The 21,669-nt window shown below is 36.4% G+C and overlaps 1 protein-coding gene across 1 annotated transcript in view; it reads left to right on the plus strand.

Moving 5' to 3' along the window:
- LOC145684812 (hemolymph lipopolysaccharide-binding protein-like) overlaps nt 1-10,762 on the plus strand; it is a 33,531-nt gene extending 22,769 nt beyond the window's left edge. Inside the window, exon 4 of the mRNA XM_081757180.1 lies at nt 10,524-10,762. Within this exon, the coding sequence (XP_081613306.1) occupies nt 10,524-10,687 (164 nt within the window). The 3' untranslated portion in view covers nt 10,688-10,762. The remainder of the gene's footprint in view (nt 1-10,523) is intronic.
- Nucleotides 10,763-21,669: the final 10,907 nt, after the last annotated feature.

The raw sequence follows: 21,669 nt of genomic DNA on the forward strand, positions 1-21,669 counted from the left end.
TTGTTTACGTTTATTTTTAATATTATAACGCAAAAAAGCAGTTTGCATGTTTCTTCACTTCTTTCATTTCCATACCTTCATTCTCACCATCGTGATTAATCCGATTGAGTAGAAAAGCGTGATTCATCACCATCACAACGCCGAACACGTATTTCAGACTTTGATCTTTTCCAATTTTGAAACCGCTCCTCCGTACACAATAAGTTATTACTCGACACCTTGTATATCACATTGTTATTAACAAATCAAAGTAATAAGGAAAAATTTCTTGTGATTCTCATTGAAACGCGCGAATCGCGAGCGGAGCAAGCAAGAAATTTGTTAAGGAATTTCTTTCTTTCTTTGCAAACCAACAATAGTATTGATTTAATAGGGCGCCAATACTTATACGCGGCGCCGCGTCGTTTGCTTTTTTCCGAGACTTTATCTTTCTTCTTGCTCGTTCAGCGCCCCCTTGCTATCAGCGAATAAGTAAAAGTTTGTTGTGACTGTTATTGAAATATCTGAATTGCCAGCGGAGCCAGCAAGAAAATTTGTAACAGTGGATGAAGTGGATGATAGTAGTGGAGTGACGAAAGTCGAAGGGAGAGAACCTCAAGAAAGTTTACAGACACAGAGTTTGTCCCGTATAAATCCAACTTGGTGGGATTTGGAATCTAACCAGGGCCCCTACGCGTCAGAGGTGACTGCTCTGCCACCGAGCTACCGAGGCTTCTCTTTAAATATTTATTACAAAAAAAAATATCCATTTACATTATCCCATAATAGTAGTAGCTTTAGACTTTTCGATATAACAGCCATTATTTATTTATTGTGCAATTATATTTGCAGTTTAAAATCTTTTATCAATATTGAGATAGCTTGGCGTCTCTTATAACATGAAATCCGCATGTTTATACTTCACATATATCCAAATATACTAGACTCTCGTTAATCCGGCCTCTCAGTAATCCGGAGCACATTCAACCAAAAACACCTGCACAATGAATGAACAATGCTTAGTTAAACAATGCTTTATATGTTGTACGTATTCGAAATTATATCATTCTTTACAGCTCGGAATCATGTCTTCTAAAAGGAAACACGTTACGCTAAACGTCAGGCAGAAACTCGAAATTTTAGATAAGTTAAATCTATATATGGATTTAATAAAGTATACCCTATATGTTTTAAAATTATATCCTTCGATTTAATAAAGTCAGTACACTATATCCCCTATGTTTTCAAAATTAATAAAAGACAAGATACTGTAAATACATAAATCAAATAAATGTCAGACACTCAATAATCCGGCACTTCCGCTGATCCGGCACCCATATGTGCCAGGAATGGTCTGATTAGCGAGAGTCTAGTGTATATGAAAATCATCAATTATGAAATATATTATTCGGGGTCGCGGTGGTTCAGTGATACAGCGTTCACCTCTGGTACATTAGGTCACTGGTCCGTTCCCAGTTCACGGCAAGTGAACTTTGTGATGGACAAACACCGTGTGTACGGGTTTTCTTGGGGTTATGCCGTTTCTTCCCACTTTCTTCATTCCACCATTTCATTCATTTGTCACTATCTCCGTCCCCTTTTGCCTAGTCGACATAACCGTGGGACATAAAACTCAAAACTTTCATTTCATTTTTAATCTATTATTAGAAAGAGCTGATGCATGGTGCAAAATATGACATCGATATTCAGAACCTAATAAAATTCTGAGCTTGAGGTTTTTACTTCCTGACGAAAACCTCTGTGACCGTAAGTGAATAAAATTATAGGGGCTCTGTATTAATCATCATTCCCGAAAGGAACATTTTTAATGTAATAATTTGTATATTTTCATATATATATATGAAACTCCTGACTAACAAAGTTTGTTTAGAAACTTATTTTTGCGCGCTACTATATATAATATACGGAAAACTAATTTCGATAGACACATTCCTTAACGATTAAATTAAACCAGTATATCTATATAAATTTATTCTGACAAATCTCGGTGTATACACACTAAATACATTAAATTGAATTAATAATTTACTTTTATGTAAAATCTTCCTATTAGCTTCGCATGATTCCTAATTCAAAAAAGTAAACTCAAATTCGCTATTTTTAAAGTTAATACTAATTTTTATATGGGAGCTTAGACATGTCATTTGATTTGATTTGCACATAATAATAACAGAGACACACCCGAATACAAATTTAGCTAACGATTTTAAAAGCAACAACAGAATAGCAGACTACAAAATCTCCAGCCCTCGCTTTTGCCTTTTCCAATGTTGATACACTCTGGTATTGTGATTGAACAGAAGCTGAACCTAAATCCTGAAAGATTTTTATGAATTACTGTATTCATAAAACTTTCTTAAGGTAGTTACTAAGTTCGGTTTCTGTTTCCTTCTATTTCTTAATTATTTTCCTTGAAATATAATTGAATATCTAAAAGGGAGAATGAAAAGTATACTGGATTTAAAATGGTATCATTGCGCTCAGTATGGTATCACTGCTGCTGAGACGTTTTCTCCGATGTCTCTTACGAGGAAACGGTCTCAAGTGTAAACAACCGATTTGGCTGGGGTCCGGATATGTGTTACGGGAGACCAAATTAGGAGACACGTATTTTGGTGTTTGGGCCCATACGCAGAAATGTCCGAAATACGGGGCCCCAAATTGCCCCTACATGCTATAACTAGGAAGCGAATGACGTTACTTGTACACAACCGATTTGACTGAGGTCCGGATATGTGTTACGGGAGGCCAAAGTAGGAGACACGTATTTTGGCTTTTTTGTCCATACGCAGAAATTTCCGAAATACGGGACCCCAAAGTTGCCCTTCATGCTATAACTAAAAAGCGAATGACGTTACTGGTACGGAATGTTGGCTGGGCTTGGAATAAGATGTTAATATATATGCAAAAGTATGTGACTTGTGTTTGTTGTTAGGTCCCACAAAAAGGAATGTCAAATATACATGGTCCCATATTGCTAGATTTTCAATAAGGCCATGAAGTTGGAAGGCCAGCTTACCACATAGGAAGGCCAGCTTTCCTATGTGGTACCCATGCAATTCTGAACAAATGTTCAGCTGGCACGAGCCGTCAAGGGTGGATCTGCTGACCCCGAGGGTGTCAACGGAACAAAGAAATGTTTGCGATTTTCGCCTGTATTTCTATGCCTAGGATATGTGGAAACTGTGCGGAACACTTTTGTGCAAGAAAGTGAACATTAATATTTAATCGATACAGCGTGTGTTGTCAGGAAACCGAGCAGTATGGCGGAAGTAAAGTTTGCCGGCCTGTCAGGTTCGGTCGAAAAATAAAAACTACATCTCTACGACTTGGGCTTATAATAGCCATATTCGGACCCCAGCCAAATCAGTTGTGTACAAGTAACGTCATTCGCTTCCTAGTTATAGCATATAGGGGCACTTTGGGGCCCCGTATTTCGGAAATTTCTGCGTATGGGCGAAAACGTCAAAATACGTGTCTCCTACTTTGGTTTCCCGTAACACATATCCGAACCCCAGCCAAATTGGTTGTGTACAAGTAACGTCATTCGCTTCCTAGTTATAGAATATAGGGGCACTTTGGGGTCTCGTATTTCGGAAATTTCTGAGTATGGACCCAAACGCCAAAATACGTGTCTCCTAATTTGGTCTCCCGTAGCATATATCCGGACCCCAGCCAAATCGGTTGTGTACAAGTAACGTCATTCGCTTCCTAGTTATAGCATGTAGGGGCAATTTGGGGCCCCGTATTTCGGAAATTTCTGCGTATCGGCCCAAACGCCAAAATAAGTGTCTCTTACTTTGGTCTCCCGTAACACATATCCGGACCCCAGCCAAATCGGTTGTTTATACTCGAGACCGTTTCCTCGTTAGCCAGGTTGTTTCAGTAAGTGAGAAGCCCACAACCACATGCGCGTTTCGCTACGAGGGTCACTACGAAAGTTTTGAGATGTGAAATAACTTACATACTTAAAATCAATTTAACACTTACATTTACTCAAAGTATTCACCATTACACTGTACACACTTTTGCATCCTCGGAAACCACTTTTGGAAGCAGTGTTGCCAGTCTTTTCTTCAAGTGTTGAAAGTTCATTCTCGTGAGCCACTACAGCTTCTTCAGGGCTGCAAAATCTCTTCCCACGCATGCGATCTTTGATCCTGGGGAACAGAAAAAATCACACTGGGCCAGGTCAGGGCTATACGGCGGATGAGTCATAAGTTTGACCTCCGTAGATTCTAAAAACTGAATTGTGATGTTGGCCGTGTGTGCGGACGCATTGTCATGATGAAGCAGGAACCCCCGCAATCCAGTTCTTGGACGCCGTTCCCGAAGCTTCTGGAACACGTTTGTTAGGCAAACAGTGGTGTACCACTGAGTAGTAACATTCCCTTGTTTTTCAAGTGGAACAGTTGCAACATGGCCAGATTTGGAGAAGATAGTTGCGACCATCTTTGTCGCCACATTTCGCGGTCGCTTCACTTTCGTGGGTGGATTTTCGTTTGGAAAGATCCAAATTGTAGACTGGCGTTTATTTTCAGGGTCAAATTGATAGATCCAAGTCTCATCACTAGTAACAATGTCAGGGACGCGTCGAGAATTGTCTCCATCAAACCTTGCAAGCATTTCTTCACACCATTCCACAAGCATGCGCTTCTGCTGTTCTGTCAAAGTGTGAGGCACCTAACGAGATGAAACCTTCCTGAGACGAAGATGATCATGAGGAATTTTTGTTACTGCTGGCGATCTAATGTTCACTGTAGATTCAATATCCTTGAAAGTTATTCGAGGATTTTCTCGAATCATTTGTTCCACAGCGGCAATATTTTCATCTGGCACAGCTGTTGCCGGACGTCCAGCTCTCTCTTCATCTTTAAGCGATGTCCGGCCTCTTCTGAATTCACCAAACCACCGAAAAGTTGTAGCACTGGAAGAAGCAAGGTCCCCAAATGCCTCCTGCAAACGGTCAAGGCTTTGTGTCTCGTTCAAACCACTTTTGAAATCGTAAAGGAGCATTGCCCGAAAATGTTCCCTTTCGAGCTCCATTCTAGACAGCCGAATACTGCTCACATCAACAAACAAGTGAAGGCGATACGGCTACGCCGATAAGCGAGGCGAGTTGAAACTTGCTTTGGTTCTTCGCTCTCGGTACCACTACCGAACGCAATTGTTGGAATTCAAATACTGTGCCACAACAATGCGTATCTCAAAACCTTCGTAGTGACCCTGGTATCAAGTGGATTTGTTTCAGCCGCGTTGACACTCTTCTGTTGTCTCTGTGCAGCCTGTTTGATGGAGATTGAACTTTTCTTTCTCAGTTTGGAAAAATAAAGTTTTTTTTATAGAAATTTGACTCTACCACTATTGTTATTAACCAAGTTATCGCTGATACTATTATTTCTTTACTTTTCTTTAACTTGAAATTTAAATTAGTTCTTATTAATAAGAAAATTGTAAAGCTATGGTTTCTTTTAATTTAAAAGGGTAGACAGTGTCTCAATGTCTCATAGCCCTCTACGCTACTGGTGAATATATTGTTTTGCTATGAGGTCGCGGTGGCTCAGTGGTAGAGCGTTCACCTCTGGTGCTTGTGGTCCCGGGTTCGATCCCAACCCCCGCCAAGTGAACTTTGTGGTGGACAAACACCGTGTGCGTGGGTTTTCTCGGGGTTCTCCCGTTTCCTCCCACTTTCTTCGTTCCACCATTTCATTCATTACTCATCATCACCCTCTCCTTTAGCCTAACCGGCATAACCGTGGGACGTAAAACTCATAGATTTCATTTTTTTTCATTTCATTGTTTTGGTCAGCAACTAGTTTGTGTTTAATGAAAGTAATAATGATAACAAATGAGAAATTTTTTATTATTATTATTATTATTATTAATAATAATAATAATAATAATAATAATAATAATAATAATAATAATAATAACCAGGGTTACCGTAAGTCCCATTCTAATCATAGTACAGTCCCAGTTTGAGGGCTCTTGTTCTAGGGAGTTTAGATTTTGTTCCGGTTTTTAGCTGTAACATTTTTTTCACCCCTTCTGTGTTTTCTTCCCTTATTGCAGTATTCTAAACTGTTTTTTTATGTTACAAGAGCTCTAATGTAATCTTAATCTATAGTACACTTAAATATTGATAGAGTACCTCATGAGACGTCTTACACTCCGTATATAATCTCTAGATGCAACTTACTTGTTACTTCACAACAGGAATTAAAAGAAAACGGAATTAGCGCTAATGAGTTACTGTCTACCCATAAAAGTAAACATAAGCTTTAAATGAAATTGACTCAATTTGAAAGATGAAAATTTATAGCGGTTGAGGGCAACATGGAGAGTATGGAGGGTATGAGTGTCGAAAGAAATATAGCCGACCGTAAGGCTGAACAACGCTGAAAGCTAAGGAATCTTTTCTTTTGCGCGTGAATGGCTAAAGAAATGAACTGTTATATGTTAGAGAATATGAACATCATTGTCGCCATATTGAAAATGGCCATCTTGAATTTGGATTCACAATGTAAAAGAAAAAATGAGTCGTGTGGAATATCAAATAGCACCGAAATTCTTCCTGGAATGCATAGGTGTTAAAAGTCTGTAGTAACTCTATTGTGAGTTGAAAAGTAACATGCAAGAAAGTCGTGAGGGGGTATTTGAACAAACGTCGGAATAACCTGTTTGTCGTTGAGTGCATTGGCAAGATACCAGCAATAACTACGTGCAAAAAGCGACAAGTACCAGTATATTTTAATGAGCATGTGGAAAAGGGTATATGCTCTAAACCATCTGCAACCTGTTGACACAGGATATGTATCTAGAAAAAGAGTACAAAGAGTATTTGCACATGCGAAAAGCCCGTAATATTTCAGTGTTAAAGATGAATAGTTGTAGTCACATTAAAATACACGAAACAAAGAAGGGCTGGGGATACAGGTATAATTACGACGTGGTTTTTATTAAAGAAAATAACATATACGAGACCTCTATCATCGCATAAATAAGTATTCTGATAAAGTACATAGGAATCTATGAAGGACAGTTGATGCGAAGAGTATCTGTAAAAGTGTGATGAAAGCACAAGAGCTGTTCACAGAGTCCACATCTGACGATACACTGATGCTGCTGACAACCCGATGGTGTTCCATAATAAAAAAAAGCGGACATTGGAGTTCGGAATTTTATCTCAAATGCTCTTCAAGATATCCAGCCGTGTAGAGGGTATGTTTAATGAAATTGGTGAACCGGGGAGCACTAAACTGGAAGTACGTAAACGCTTGGAGACAGATGAGTTGTCGTTGTGCCATCCATGAAACACATCAATACATCCAATGCAGCATCCGTGATAAACCTCACGTACTGTTTGTACGTGATAAAGAAGAAATCAACGTCGAGAGGTTGAATACGTTCGGGAGTATCAGTTTCTTTTGAAACTCAATATTATCCTGAAAAGTGGAGTCTATCAGCTTATCATCTTTATTACAAGACCAGGAATCAACCAGCAACAAGATGCGATTCTCGTGCACATGTAGCCAAAATACTTCCTGAAGAAAAAAGTCTTCAAATTATTCTTGCACATATTTATTGATTGTCTAGTAAGTGCCTTGATATTCGAAAGGATGCCAGGTATCCTTGCAGGGAATTTACACGTAGGTTCACCGGGAATAAGAAATAATGGCGATAACAGTTTCTTACCCACTGATATAATGGGCATTATCATATACGAGTGTGTAACTGCTGTCGTTGATTCTATGCTACAATACACTCGTTTGACAACTTTAATTGCCAGTGTCCTGCCTGAATGCATTTCTTTGTCTAATCTACTTTGATCTGTGCTAAAAACTTGGCTTAAATTGAGATTTTTATTTACAATCATAGATTTTGTTTCAGCAACAAACTTTTCTGCAATTTGATGTAACTATTGCCCATCTTTGGTTATTTGAGACACATAATGAGTAATTTTATGTGATACAATATTGTTGCGCTTTTTAAATTCTTTGTCTACGATGAAGACGCTTTGAATTGCAGAGTGTCCGTTGCATTCATGTCGTTTTTTATATGCATCGCCCAAATTGTAATCTTCCGATCATGAACTTTCCATACATGATCCGTGTTCTTTTACAAGATTGCAATACCTCATCATTTATTTTTCTCACAGACAGTTTGTTTCGGTTTCGTTCAAAGTTACAAACGGACTTCAAACTCCCTTGCAGAAATTTGTAGCATGAAAATATTGACGACGCCTTTCTTATTTTTATCGGGCGTTTTTTTTATCTATCTCAGTCCACTAGTATAACGCATTTATTAGGTGTGGATGGAGTGTATGACACTACTACTCTTATCGGAATACTATCTCTTTGAGCATGCATTGAAGAGTCCGTTACATCAGATTGTTCCCGAAGGTCATTGTCACTACGCTCATCACGGTCACGGTCTCTTTGTCCTTATCTGACACTCTATCGTCTATCTCTAACGTTTGATACTATTCGACAACTGTATCGTTATTCACTGATAACTCCTGATGCATTCAAAACATTTTCAATCTTCTGCACAGGGGATTATTGTCGCACATGCACTAATAATGGCACAACTACATGGGGATTCAAACTCATGCCCACAAGAAGAAATAACATCTCCAAATGTTGAATTACAATATAACTTGGAACTTTCTAGCACTTTCTGAACAGTGGCTTACCGATCAAGGGCACATTAAACTTCCTATCAACCACTTTATGTAACTCAACTACTTCGCTGATTACGCATTAATAAGCTAATGAACTTCTGTCTGCAAACAACACACACAATAGGTGGCACGCATATGCCTTTGGTCTCTCCTTCTCTATTACCAATGACCATATTTATCTTACTCTCAACTATTCTGCATGTAAACACACGTTACCTTTGGTCTGTGTGTAACTCATAATTCTCTAAGCTCTAATTTTGAGTCATACTGGTGAAACTTTCACAAAGTTTTTATGCGTCCCTCTTGCATGTTATTTCTGAACTCCCAATAGAGTTACTACAGAATTGTTAACACCAATTAATTCCTGGTAAAATTTCGGTGCTATTTGACACGCCACATAACTCACTATCTCTTTTACATTGTGAATCCAAATTCAAAATGGCCATTTTCAATATGGCGACAATGATGTTCATGTTCTCCAACATATAGCAGATCTTATCATGTATCTATTACTAAACATTTGACCTTCATTTCTGTGGCCATTCACGCGCGGAACACGTGATTCCTTAGCTTTCAGTGTTGTAGCGCCCTACGGTCGCCTATAGTTCTTTGAGCTCTCCTGCTTGTCCATGTTGCCCTCAGCCGCTACAAATTTGCATATGTACACTCATGTCCAAAATGATGTTCACACATCTATAACTGTCATTTTGTAGGAATATAATATGCTAATGATTTTGCAGGGTACTTTTAATATTGATACTATGTGTATAATCGGGAAATGTATATTTGTGGTGAATTTCATAGGAAAAGAATTATAAATACGAAAATTAGAGTGGGTAAAACAAAATGTTGCTAAATCGACAAGAAAGTTTTGTTTTCGTTTCATTGTTCTAATTTGCTGCTCTTTTGACATGAAATTTGCCACAAACATGTCTTTGCCGATTATACACAGAGTAACATTATAAGAAATACCGGGCGAATTGGTTATCAAATTATATTCCTACAACAACATATTTATAGACATGCGACAATAATTTTGGAAATGAGTGTACATAGTTTCACACCCTCTTTCATATCTGATATAGGTCATTCGGCAACTCGTATACCCCATTCAGACTCTTCCTTGTTCAGAAGTCAAGCACGTGTTAACAATTTCTTTCATAGAGAGTGCCAGGAAAGTCTTTGAATGAAATCTAAATTCTTCATTCTAACTTTGAATTCTGAATAATCATAACTAGTTATATTTTCTTCTAAGTTACTCAAAATGCATAAATATTACACTGTTTTTCAATACGTTGTTCCCTTGATTTATCGGATTTCGGACATGATCTTCAGAAGCGGATTCAGACTAAAAGTCCTGATTTTAAACCAAAAAATATTGAATTTACTATATTAGTGTACCAAGATTTTACACTATCAGATTGAGTATCTGCTTCATTGGAAGAACAGTACTATATTTTCTTTTTCCCTCTGTAATGTAATTGTAGATATTAGAAACAGCAGACTCAGTGTCGAAAATAAGGGACAATCGGCAACATCAAACTCATATTGGCCCTTTTTTAGTTAGTTAATTGTTGAGTTCATTCTGAGTTTAGCGTTCCTTTCACCAGTGAGGCTATATAAGACGTAGACGTACTGTTTAACGTGGAATCCGGAGCTCCCGCTGGGAATCAAACCTGAATCTCCCACGCTTAAGGCGCGTACGCTAACTACTTAGTCACGCAAGAGCTTTTTTAGTTAGTTGAAAACAACTGATGAGTATACACGTTGTGCACGCTAGTAGAATGGACTGAATAATTTTTGTATCTATGCCCGTTTTCTCTATTTATTTTTCTTATAGGCCAACCTGTAAACTCAACTGGATTTACAAGATGGTCAAGCAGTGGACAACCTGATGATGCTGGTGGTAATGAAGATTGTGGATCTATTCACAGAAATGGAGGATTAAATGACATTAACTGTGCTAGCAAAATCTATTTTATTTGTGAATATGAACTATGGTGATATAACGCATGCAATATACAACATAATGGAGCTAGTATAATAAAATTAACAAAATAAAATTATAAAATAACCCTGTATATTATTATTGCTGGAAAACCTTACAATTCTATACCGTTTTATATATAGATTTTAATATTGGCATTGGTTATATATCCACGATTGGCTCTCATATTTTTATTTTATTGAGAAGAACTTCTTTTCTAAGAGGTTTTCTAAAACAATGGCCTCATATTATGATTTACGCAGTTGTGTAGAAAAGAATGGAATACGTATTTTTTGTTGTGCAACACCTTTTTTTCTTTCGAGTTCGAATTTTATCTACCAAGAGCATATGCTCATACGATAAATCAATTTATTCTAATTCAATTCTGCAATTATGATTCAAATTTTTTGAATTTTTAGATTTAAAATAATACAAATACTAGTAATGTATGTGAGTATATCCTTTTGAAAACACAGCCAAATCATTGTTTTGAAAATTTTGTCTCAGGGGCTCATTTACTGAAAATCGCCACTGGATTTTAGAAAATGTGACAATTCTTGAACTTTGAATTATAAATCAACAAACTAAATACATTTTTTGTGCGTATAGCTATCGTTTACCAAATGTCATAGTCATTATTGGTTGAATACATCCCATAAATAGTACGTTAAGTTAAGTCTGGGAAAATTATCGTATATGTTCTTAATATGCCCTTCACAGTAAATAGAATCTTATTTGGTACGGTTTATAATGAATATTTTTATAATGTTAGGTAATTAAGGCATTTACGAGTATTAAACCCTGATACAAAATTCGTCGTACATGAAGATTCAACATTCAATAAAGGATTATTGTGCAAATCTATACTTTGGCCATTTCATTCAATGAATCCTTCAATGAACGGATTCGTAACAAAGGCAGAAAATAACGTGCCTTGCGGGGCTCTAACCCGTCTCCACTCGCTAACGCTCGCTCGGCAATACTATATGAATTAAATATTAAACTTTGGTACAGGAAGGAATCAACGTAGCTACTGACCTATACATGGAGTGGCCCAAAAGTAGCTAAACAGTTCCATACTGATCGGCTAATGGCATTTTATATCATTTACTTATTGTTACTCATACAGGTATTGACTTTGAAAATAACACGGGAAATTTTGACTCTCCCTTGATAACAGATACAGTCTAGGATCATATCACAAACCAATACTTGTCTCGATATACATAAAATGGGTTAAGAGGTAAGTTCTCAAAACCGGAACCGAAAGATCAAATCACTGAACCGAAGGATCGAAAAGAAATGAATGAAGTGGCCAAAGTACAAACTTACCGATTGTTGAGAATGCAGTTACATAATACGTTAAATAAGCTATATTAACAGTCTTTGCAATGCGTTTGACTCACCCAGCTTGCACTATATGCAGCATAGTAGAAAATATGCGTTGAGTGTATGACATTGCAGCGTAGAGGGTCTGAGAACACTCAATTGGAATACGAAGACGTATGTAGCTAATCTTTCTTAATCTTATCTTCATAAATAATATTTGCGGTGATTCCAGAGATGAATTGATGTTAAGTCCGGATAACGTGGCGGCCATCCTATGGGACAATGGCGGTCAATCTAGTTTCGAGTTTTAGTGTTTTGCGTTCTTATATAACGCTAAAGTTACGAAGCGCAGAACCTACTATTAACTTGAGCTACGAACCATAATCGGAACTTTTGCGAGTGCACGTGCCATCATGCAATGTTAACCTTCATATATAGGTCAATGGTCGCCAAACTGATGAAGCTTCTGAGCTACCGTGCTGTTTTTAAATCCTACTGTGAGCTAGCACACAAAGGGAATTTTCGACTTTTCTTTTTTAAAATCTTACATTGTTTTTTGACTATAAACTTACTTTTCTACTAAAGACTAAATCAAACTATCCAAGTTAGCAAATGTCTAATATACACACGAAAAACAACGTGAACAACTCCACGCGTATACAATCAACTGTGAGATAAGGCTGACAACAGTAGTTGCGCGGAGAAGCAAGCAGTTGTTGTTGTCAGAGTCAGCTCAGTGGAGGAAAAGAGGTTAGCCAACTGGAGTGTTAACACGATCTACCGAAAATGTCCCCACGAACTACTAGTAACTCGCGATCGACGGTTTGGTAGTCAGTGGTATAGACGTTCTCTACCACAGTATATCTGCTCCAAGAGAGCTACATTAGAGGGTCAAGCCACTGACCCTTGCTAGCAGCCAATAAAGGAATTCACTGCATAGCTCACCTATTCGTTCATTTTTGCTTAGTCTTCTGATACCTTGATGATGAATTCACTGAAAATAGTATTCACTACAGATACTACTTTAAAGAAGACATTCCATCAAGAGTAGCTCTTTCGGAAGTCAGGACAATCAATGTAGTACATAAGGTGCCCATACTGCTGTAGGTTAATTATATAATGCTATGTGTACTGCAAATCTATAGTCAATAAGCACATGTATCACATAGAGGACGTACAGAGTGACCAAGAAAGATTTCATGAACAGATAAATAGGGGTTACGGGGACTCAGTAGTAGGAATCTCAGATCTTGTGTGTAGGTCCCTGGTTCGATTCCACCTTCCGGCAACTGGGCTTTACCTTAGACTAACATCGTGTGCGTGGATTTTCTCGAGTTTCTCCCCTTTTTTTCCACTTTCTTCACTGCTCAACTCGTTGTTCACTACTATCTTCAACGTCTCCCTTACCTGTAAAAGTTAGACTTTAAAAAAAATGAAAAAGAAATAAGAATAATAATATCTTAAAGAATCAACAATACAAAATATAATTATACATTATTTAAGAAGCAAGAGATGAAAATAATTTTAATTTGCAACAATTTGCGCGAAGTTTCGAGCCTAGGAAGACCGGACAATGCAAATACTATCACTGCATTTTAAACCAAATTTTTCTTTTTTTAAAAAAGTTATCAGTTTCTCGTACATATTATGTATGTTTACGATTGTACAGAGAACCGTTGGTCATATGTCGATGTGAGTTTCATTAATCAGACAGTAAGCATTTAGATGGCAATACGATTACAATTAATTTATACAGACTCCACACTCTTATACTATACGGCACTAAGGTGCTAGTCACAGCCAGAAAAGGCAATCAGAGGAAGGAATGCAGAATGTTGAGCAAGGACAATCTATTAAAAATGACATATCTAACATAGGAATAGTAGTTATCCATTATTGAAATCGGGATAGAACAAATGTAACTGTATCAGGAAGAGTCTACTAAAAAAGCTAGAAATTCCTAATCCCTTGAAGGCAGTACTGATTTATAGATACGATAATATAATATCTTATCCTAAATTCAACTTTGGGAACTTGATTAAAGTAAACTTAAACAAGTAACTGCGAGAGGTAATTAACTATTGGCGTAAGATATCAAAACTATCGCCATTCCTTATAAAATTCAATAAGTCACCAAATTAATGTCTTTGGCAACCAGATTGGTAAACATCAGTATGAAATAAGAAATGAACTTCTAATTAGAATTGAATGTATTAATGTGTAGTTGAGATCGAAAGTTTGTGTAGAGTAAAGTTTGTATGCCTAATGGCATAGTGAGTAGACAGATTCACTAACTTCTTAATGAATTCAAAGATTATGATATCTTCTTAAAGTATCAGTTTTCCACTAGTAATTGTCTCTTACAGTACTTTCATCTCCAACTCTACAACAATTATACTTCGTAACAAGTCTAATAACTATCAAAAATCGGAAGAGATTTCAACTTATATGTGTAAAATTCTAGTGAATAAAGATGACGTCGAAAAATCGAGACAATGAACTTCTCTAAAACCTCGGAAATTTAACAACTTGAAAACTTCTCTAAAATCCATAAAATTTATAAAATCTGTGAAAACTATGAACGTCACATCATAAGTAATAAATTACGCGGAGCCTCAGACAGTACACGTCACATCTACACAAACAGATAATTACTCTAACAATTGTTAAAATGCCATTTACATTGCATGAATTTTTAATATACATATTTTTCCGTGTTCCGTTTCTTTCTCAAATGAAAAAATCATGAAATATAAAATTACGTAGTACTAAACAAAACAAATCCAAAACTTTTAAGTATCACCACGTTATATGTCAAGAATAACAGTTATCGGCAACACACGTTTTCCTTTATTTATTCACAAAGTGTCGAATCTGACGATTCGCTTCAGTTAGAGATGTAAAATTCGGAAAGTAAACACCTAAATAAAAGTACTGAAGCACATGTTTCAGCGGTTTTTGAAAATTTTTCTCTTAAAGTGAAGAAGGGCGGATTTCTATAGTAGTTGGGTCGCGGTGGCTTAGTGGTTGAGCCTTCAGCTCTGGTGTGTGGTCTCTCTGGTTCATCCCAGCTCGCACCAAGTGAATTTTGTAGTGGACAAACACCTTGTGCGTGGGTTTTGTCGGGGTTCTTCCATTTCTTCCCACTTTATTCATTCCAACATTGCATTCACTACCGTCTCCTTTTGCCTAGCGGGACGTAAAACTGAAAGACTTTATTTCATTTTTCAAATGTGACCTTTTCCAATTGTGTGACTTTGCTCCCTCCTCCCGCTCCGCCACATATACTTGGAGCACTGTAAATATTAAAGCCACTGGTTAATGTATTGCTTTGTTTATGCACGAAACTCCATTAGAGAATTAGATACATTTTTTTTTTATTAGAATGACAAAATGAGTCTTATAAGATTGTGCGTTATTAGTACGTCTGTCCGTTCGTTACTATGCAGATAAACCTTGAACAGATGCAAATTCGTTAATTCTGTTTTGTTTTCAATAGGTATCCAGAACAATTATCTCGGTCAAATTCATTAATGGACTCAGTCCATTAATTATTTCCTTACGGTTACCGTGACTTTAAGAATATCTGTCCATAGCTCATGTCCTATTCAAATAAGTTATTTTTGTAAACTTTGTTTTTGCAATAGATAGCTTGCGCAATTGTCTCAGCCGAGTTCGTTACTGGATTCAACCAGTTAACGTCTTAACAGATAATTGTGACTTTAACGGTGGTAATCTAGATCCCATATTATAGCCTAAAGAAATGTTTGAATTCTATGTTTTGCAATAGATTGTCAGAACAATAATTTCGGCAGAGTTCTAGAACGGAGTCCATCTATTAGCATTTTAACTGATAACAGAGAATTTAACGGCACTCAACTATATCCCATATGGTAGACTAAAGAAATGTTTGAATTCTGTGTTTTGCAATAGATTCTTTTGAGAGAGTTCTTTAACTTAGTTCATCAAGTAACAGAGAATTTGGTGGTCATCTGTTAATGTATTGTATCCTAAAGACATATTTGAATTCTGTGTTATGGAATAGACTGTTAGAACAATAATTTCGGCAGAGATCTTTAACGGTGTTTATCCACTAATATCTTAACGTGTAACAGAAAATTTAACGGCAGTTATCCATATTCATATGTCATATTGTAGTCTAAAGACATGTTTGAAATATATGGTTCCCAATAGATTGTTAGAACTACAATTTCAGTAGAGTTCTTTAACGGAGCTCATCCATTAACATTTTAACGTGTAACAGAGATTCTGACGGTAGTCATTTGCATCCCATATTGTAGTATAAAGAAATGTTTGAATTATATGTTTTGCAATAGATTGTTAGATCAATAATTTCGGCAGAGATATTTAACGGAGTTCATCCATTAACATCTTAACGGATAACAGATAATTTAACGGTGGCTATCCATATCCATATTGTAGTCTAAAGGAATGTTTGAATTCTATTTTTCAGTATAAGTTTTTAGTTTTACGTCCCACAATTATGCCGGCTAGGCTAAAGAAGACGGCGATGATGAGAAAACAATGAAATAGTGGAATGACGAAAGTGGGAGGAAACGGGAGAACCTCGAGGGAACCCACGCACACGGTGTTTGTCCACCAGAAAATTCACTTAGCGGAAGAAGTTTATCCATTAACATCTTAAAGTGTAGCAGAGAATTTAACGGTAGTCGTCCATATTGTAGTCTAAAGAAATGTTTGAATTCTATGTTTTCAAATAGATTGTTAGAACAATAATTTCAGTAAAGTTGCTTAACAGAGCTCATCCTTTAACATCTTAACGGATAACAGAAAATTTAACGGTGGCTATCTACACTATGTGATCAAAAGTAGTCGTACACTACCAAAACATACGTTTTTCATATTAGGCGCATTTTGCTGCCACCTACTACCAGGTACTCATTATCAGCAACCTCAGTAGTCATTAGACATCGTGAGAAAGCAGAATGGGGCGCTCCGCGAAAAAATCAATGCAAATAAAAATAAATATGACTATGTTAATGAGTTAATAAGTCTTGAACTACCGTCCAGATCTGCATCAAATTTTCAACATGGATGAATTTCAAGCCTGGAGTAGTTTTGATTATATCACTTTGACGGTAAAGCTTAGGGGAGTGGAGGGGAGGAGAAAGATATATAAAAATAAATAAAACTCTTAATAAGTCTTGAACCACTATCAATCTCGATAAAATTTTCAACCTAGATGAAGTTCTAACCGGAGATGGTTTTCTTCATATCATTTAGATAGTGTAACTAAAAAAAGGGGGAAGGATAGCAATATTTAAAAGAGAACAAATAATGACCGATATTAGTATCGAATCTATAATTTTTGGAGTCACTGGGATGAACAGTGACACATCTGATGCCGTTTAAATCCAAATTCAGCCCGCAGCATAAAGGAGGGGCAGATTTATATAAAAATGATCAAAATAACCAATATCGTTGTCCAATCCATAGTTTTCCGGGTGGCTGTGATCAACAATGACACTGAAGATGCTGTGCTCCGCAACGTGCGAAATATAAAACTCATCGAAAATGACCGATATCAAAGAGCGCTTTAGTATAGAAAGAGTGACTGAATAACGGAGCATATTATTATTTTTTCTCAATTTAACCCAGCAAAGGGGCCAATTTTTGCTAATAATAATAATAATAATAATAATAATAATAATAATAATAATAATAATAATAATAATAATTATTATTATTATTATTATTATTATTATTATTATTATTATTATTATTATTCGTGTACTTTTGAACTTGGAGGGGAAAATTAATTCATAATATGTTTTTATTTCTGTAATTTTTAGTGGATTGTATGTTATTTCCTTTACTAGTAGGCACTAATTTCTCTCTAGGTCATCGAATAAACGAATTTCGTTCTGCACTTACGTGGAAATAACCTTACAAGAAGCTTAACAGTTCCAAACATCAAGGGTAAAGTAAGTAATATTTCGCTTCTAGTTTCAAGTGGCACAATAGTGTAGCGGTAAGGTAATGGAGTTACGATTAAGAAAGCTGTCAGGCAAAGATTCAAGTCCTGTTCATGCCAAACTGGTATTTTTTACAAAATGATAGTGAAGAATCGATTTCTCATATTAGACTTACAATGCTTAAGAATGTGGAAGCAAACACCTTTATCATGACAAAGACGATTTACGAATGTTGGTTGGGTTGCAAGGGATTTACCAGACATTCGAAACACTTCAGTGTACTGCAGTCAACACTTTTCGTGTTATCGTTTTCAGAAAGAAATATTACAGCATTTGTTGGACAAAGTTTGGGTAAAGCAATCGGTGGTGTAGTGGTAAAGTACCAGACTTCCAAGCAGAAAAACGGGGTTCGATTTCCCGTTAAGTAGTATAACTTTTTCGCATAAAATAATGGCTGCAAACAGAGATTTATCTTCTGTTGGAGAACTTACAAAGCATCACTGGCGAGAATTCGAATAAACAGTGTGTGCGTTCTTTATGATATACTGTAATGATAAGTATGTTTCATATTTATATTCGTCTCTCTCTCTCTCTCTTGACGTTTCCCTATCCTGCCTTTGCATCTTTCACTTCTCCCCCTCTCTCTCACACACACACGCACTTGATGTGCGTGTGCATCTTTCAAAGTTAAAACGAAGCAAGAGACCGATAGACCTGGTCTGGAAAATGTAATTAACTTGCAACTTCAGCGTCGAGTTTTTATGTTCTGGGGATAACATCTCCAGTCCTGGTCATCTCTGAAAGAAATACTGTTGAAACGCAAGGAAATAAGCAAAACATCTTTTTTATCATCTGGGTTACCGAGTCTCATATTCAGTCGAATTACCGGGTCACTACGGCTTTGAATCCTCGACCAAGTGGTGGTCCATAAGCTAACCAACATCATCCGACTAACACTATGATCCATCTGAGCTCTAGCATGTTCGTTCTGTGTGTGCAAATTATAACGTCATATCCGTAAGAGAAGAAAGTGATTCTGGATGTTCAGAACAGATAAATCTTCGGAAAACACTAAAAATTAGTAACCTCTTTAGTTATTTGAAAACAAAATTTTATTTATACTAGTTCGACACAAATTTGTTCCCATCCTATAATTTAATGTGATTTATTCATGTTGAAACTTGAAACATGCAAGTTCTGCTACACCTATAAGTAACATCCAATTTTCCATTTCAACATTTGTAACTTTTCATTATGTTACGGTTAGGACTTTTAATATAGGATATTTCTGATAAAAATATACCAGTAAAGTAGCACTCATTCAATTTTATCTTTCTTTCTTTCTTCTTTCCTTTTTCTTTTCGTTTTTTTTTCACTTTCCATTAGTAGTCTGGAATGGAAGATATGACCTACGCTACCTACTGGGTTTAGTAGAATGTGGTTTGCATCAGTACGTTTAATGAACACTACCGAATTTACAACCGAACTACGCGGAAACAAAGCATGTGTGTTAAACTTTTGACATTATCTTAGATGTGTCTGTGAGATCTACAGTTCTACTGGAAATTGAGTATGCTATTCTTTATGAAAAAGACAATGAATTCAAGCATCCTCTATATATTCGAATCGTCCTGAAAAAAATAAAAAACAAACTTTATTTCTATATTACTGTTGGATTTTTTGTAACGGAACTTTATAATGTTAGGTTGTTTTCTTACTAAGTTTAAAATTCCACATTTTTATCTGTTCTCCATTTTCTTTTTCTTTTTTTCTCGACTTCTCTCTCTCTCTCTCTCTCTCTGCCTCATTTCTGAACCTATGTGTAATATACATCCATTGGTTTCAATTTTTCATTGTGTGTGTTTCTGTTTCTCCCTAAATAAACTTATTTATCTTGTTTCGTCTCGGTCTTGTTATTTGATTTTATCGATACTTATACATGTGTAGTTTGAAATTAGAATTGCGTTCATGTTGTTAACTAATTTTAGTATGGGAGAGAAGAAAGGAAAAGAGAGAGTCTCTTTACCAGACACGATTGTGGGATAAGAAGGTGTATATTAGGTGACCTAGCTGCCCGGCGTTAGCTTTCGCAATTTTTTTGATGCGGAGTGTACCAAAAAGTTCACCATCTTCTTAGGTATTGATCAACATCAATATCATCTCTCTACAACTTATGGTTCCTGAGCTATGGCTCCTTAAATTGCTAGAAATTGGCCATTTTTGGCCGATATGACGGGAACGGTAAGCCATAGAGAGATGATATTGGTGTTAGTCAATACCTAAGAGGAAGGTAAACATTTTGGTACTGATATTAATTGGTGGCCACTGGGCAACTGGCTATTGGCCAAACCAGTGGCCAGTTGGATAGTGGCCATCGGTTACTATTTGGTACCAAAATGTTCACCATCTTTTTAGATATTGATTAACATCAATATCATCTCTCTACAACTTATGGTTCCCGAGATGGCTTTTTAAATATCTAGAAATTGGCCATTTTTGGCCAATATCACGGGAACGTTAAATCATAGAGAGATGATATTGGTGTTAGTCAATACCTAAGAGGATGGTACGCATTTTGGTATCGATATTAATTGGTGGCCACTATACAACTGGCCATTGGCTAAACCAGTGGCCAATTGGACAGTAGCCATCGGTTACTATTTGTACCAAATGCTCACCATTCTCTTAGCTAATGAACAACACCATTATGATCTCTCTATGACTTACGGTTCCCGAGATATGGCTCCTCAAATCTTTGGAAGTCGGCCATTTTTGGCCAATACCTCGGGAACGGTAAGAGTGACGCAAAAAATTTAATTACTTTCTCTGATATTTTTTAAAGCTCTATCAAATGCACGGTTCAAAATTGAAAAAATAGCAAATAACAGACAGACGGACAGACAGACAGACACACACACACATACATAGAAATTCAGTAACGAACTTTTTAAGTTCGTTGAACATGGGATAGTTCATAGACAAATTTATTTATTAAATTGTAAAAAGCTTTCTGTGTTTCATTTTTGTAGGCCTCTACAATAAGATGGATAGAAAAAAAACTATATCTTTTTCAAATCGAATTCCAATAGTGCGGAAACATTCTATAATCTATACATAGGTGTACGTGTATTTAAAAAAAGGTAATATGTTCAGTTAGCTCATTGAGACCAATTTCGTCAAATTGTCCAACATTGTACTCTTTTTGGAATACCCTGTATAAAATACAGTTTGTTCTTTTTTATGTAGTTTTAAAATTGCTATAATTTTCTCGTAGGTATCTAGCAATGCACAGAAGAAACAATAGAAATTGGAAAGCATCTTCAGTTCGCACATTTTAATTTAAAAATCGAAAACTTTACGAAAAGAATCATTTTATATGTTTCGATCTATGCGTGCAGATCTTCGCTCTTTTCTGAACCTATAAATGATTCAGAGCAGACCACATGGAAGTGACTGCACTTCGAGTGGTTGCACACCCTTCCCAACTATTCAAAGCGTTTCACATTTATTACTTTTCTACTTTTCGCACAACCTTGAAGTCAGATTTCTTACTGAAATCTTGGATTAGAGAGTGAGACAAGAGTCTAATAGTCTAATAAAACCATCTCTGATTAAGGAGCAACAGCCTTTGTTACAAATTTCGCGCATCTTTCTATGGACTACGTGTGACATGGAAATTTTACGTGTTCAACTCTGATAGTTCCTCCATCTTT

This window comes from Thermobia domestica, chromosome 5, assembly GCF_964235325.1.
Source record: "Thermobia domestica chromosome 5, izTheDome1.hap1.1, whole genome shotgun sequence".
Taxonomy (NCBI): domain Eukaryota; kingdom Metazoa; phylum Arthropoda; class Insecta; order Zygentoma; family Lepismatidae; genus Thermobia; species Thermobia domestica.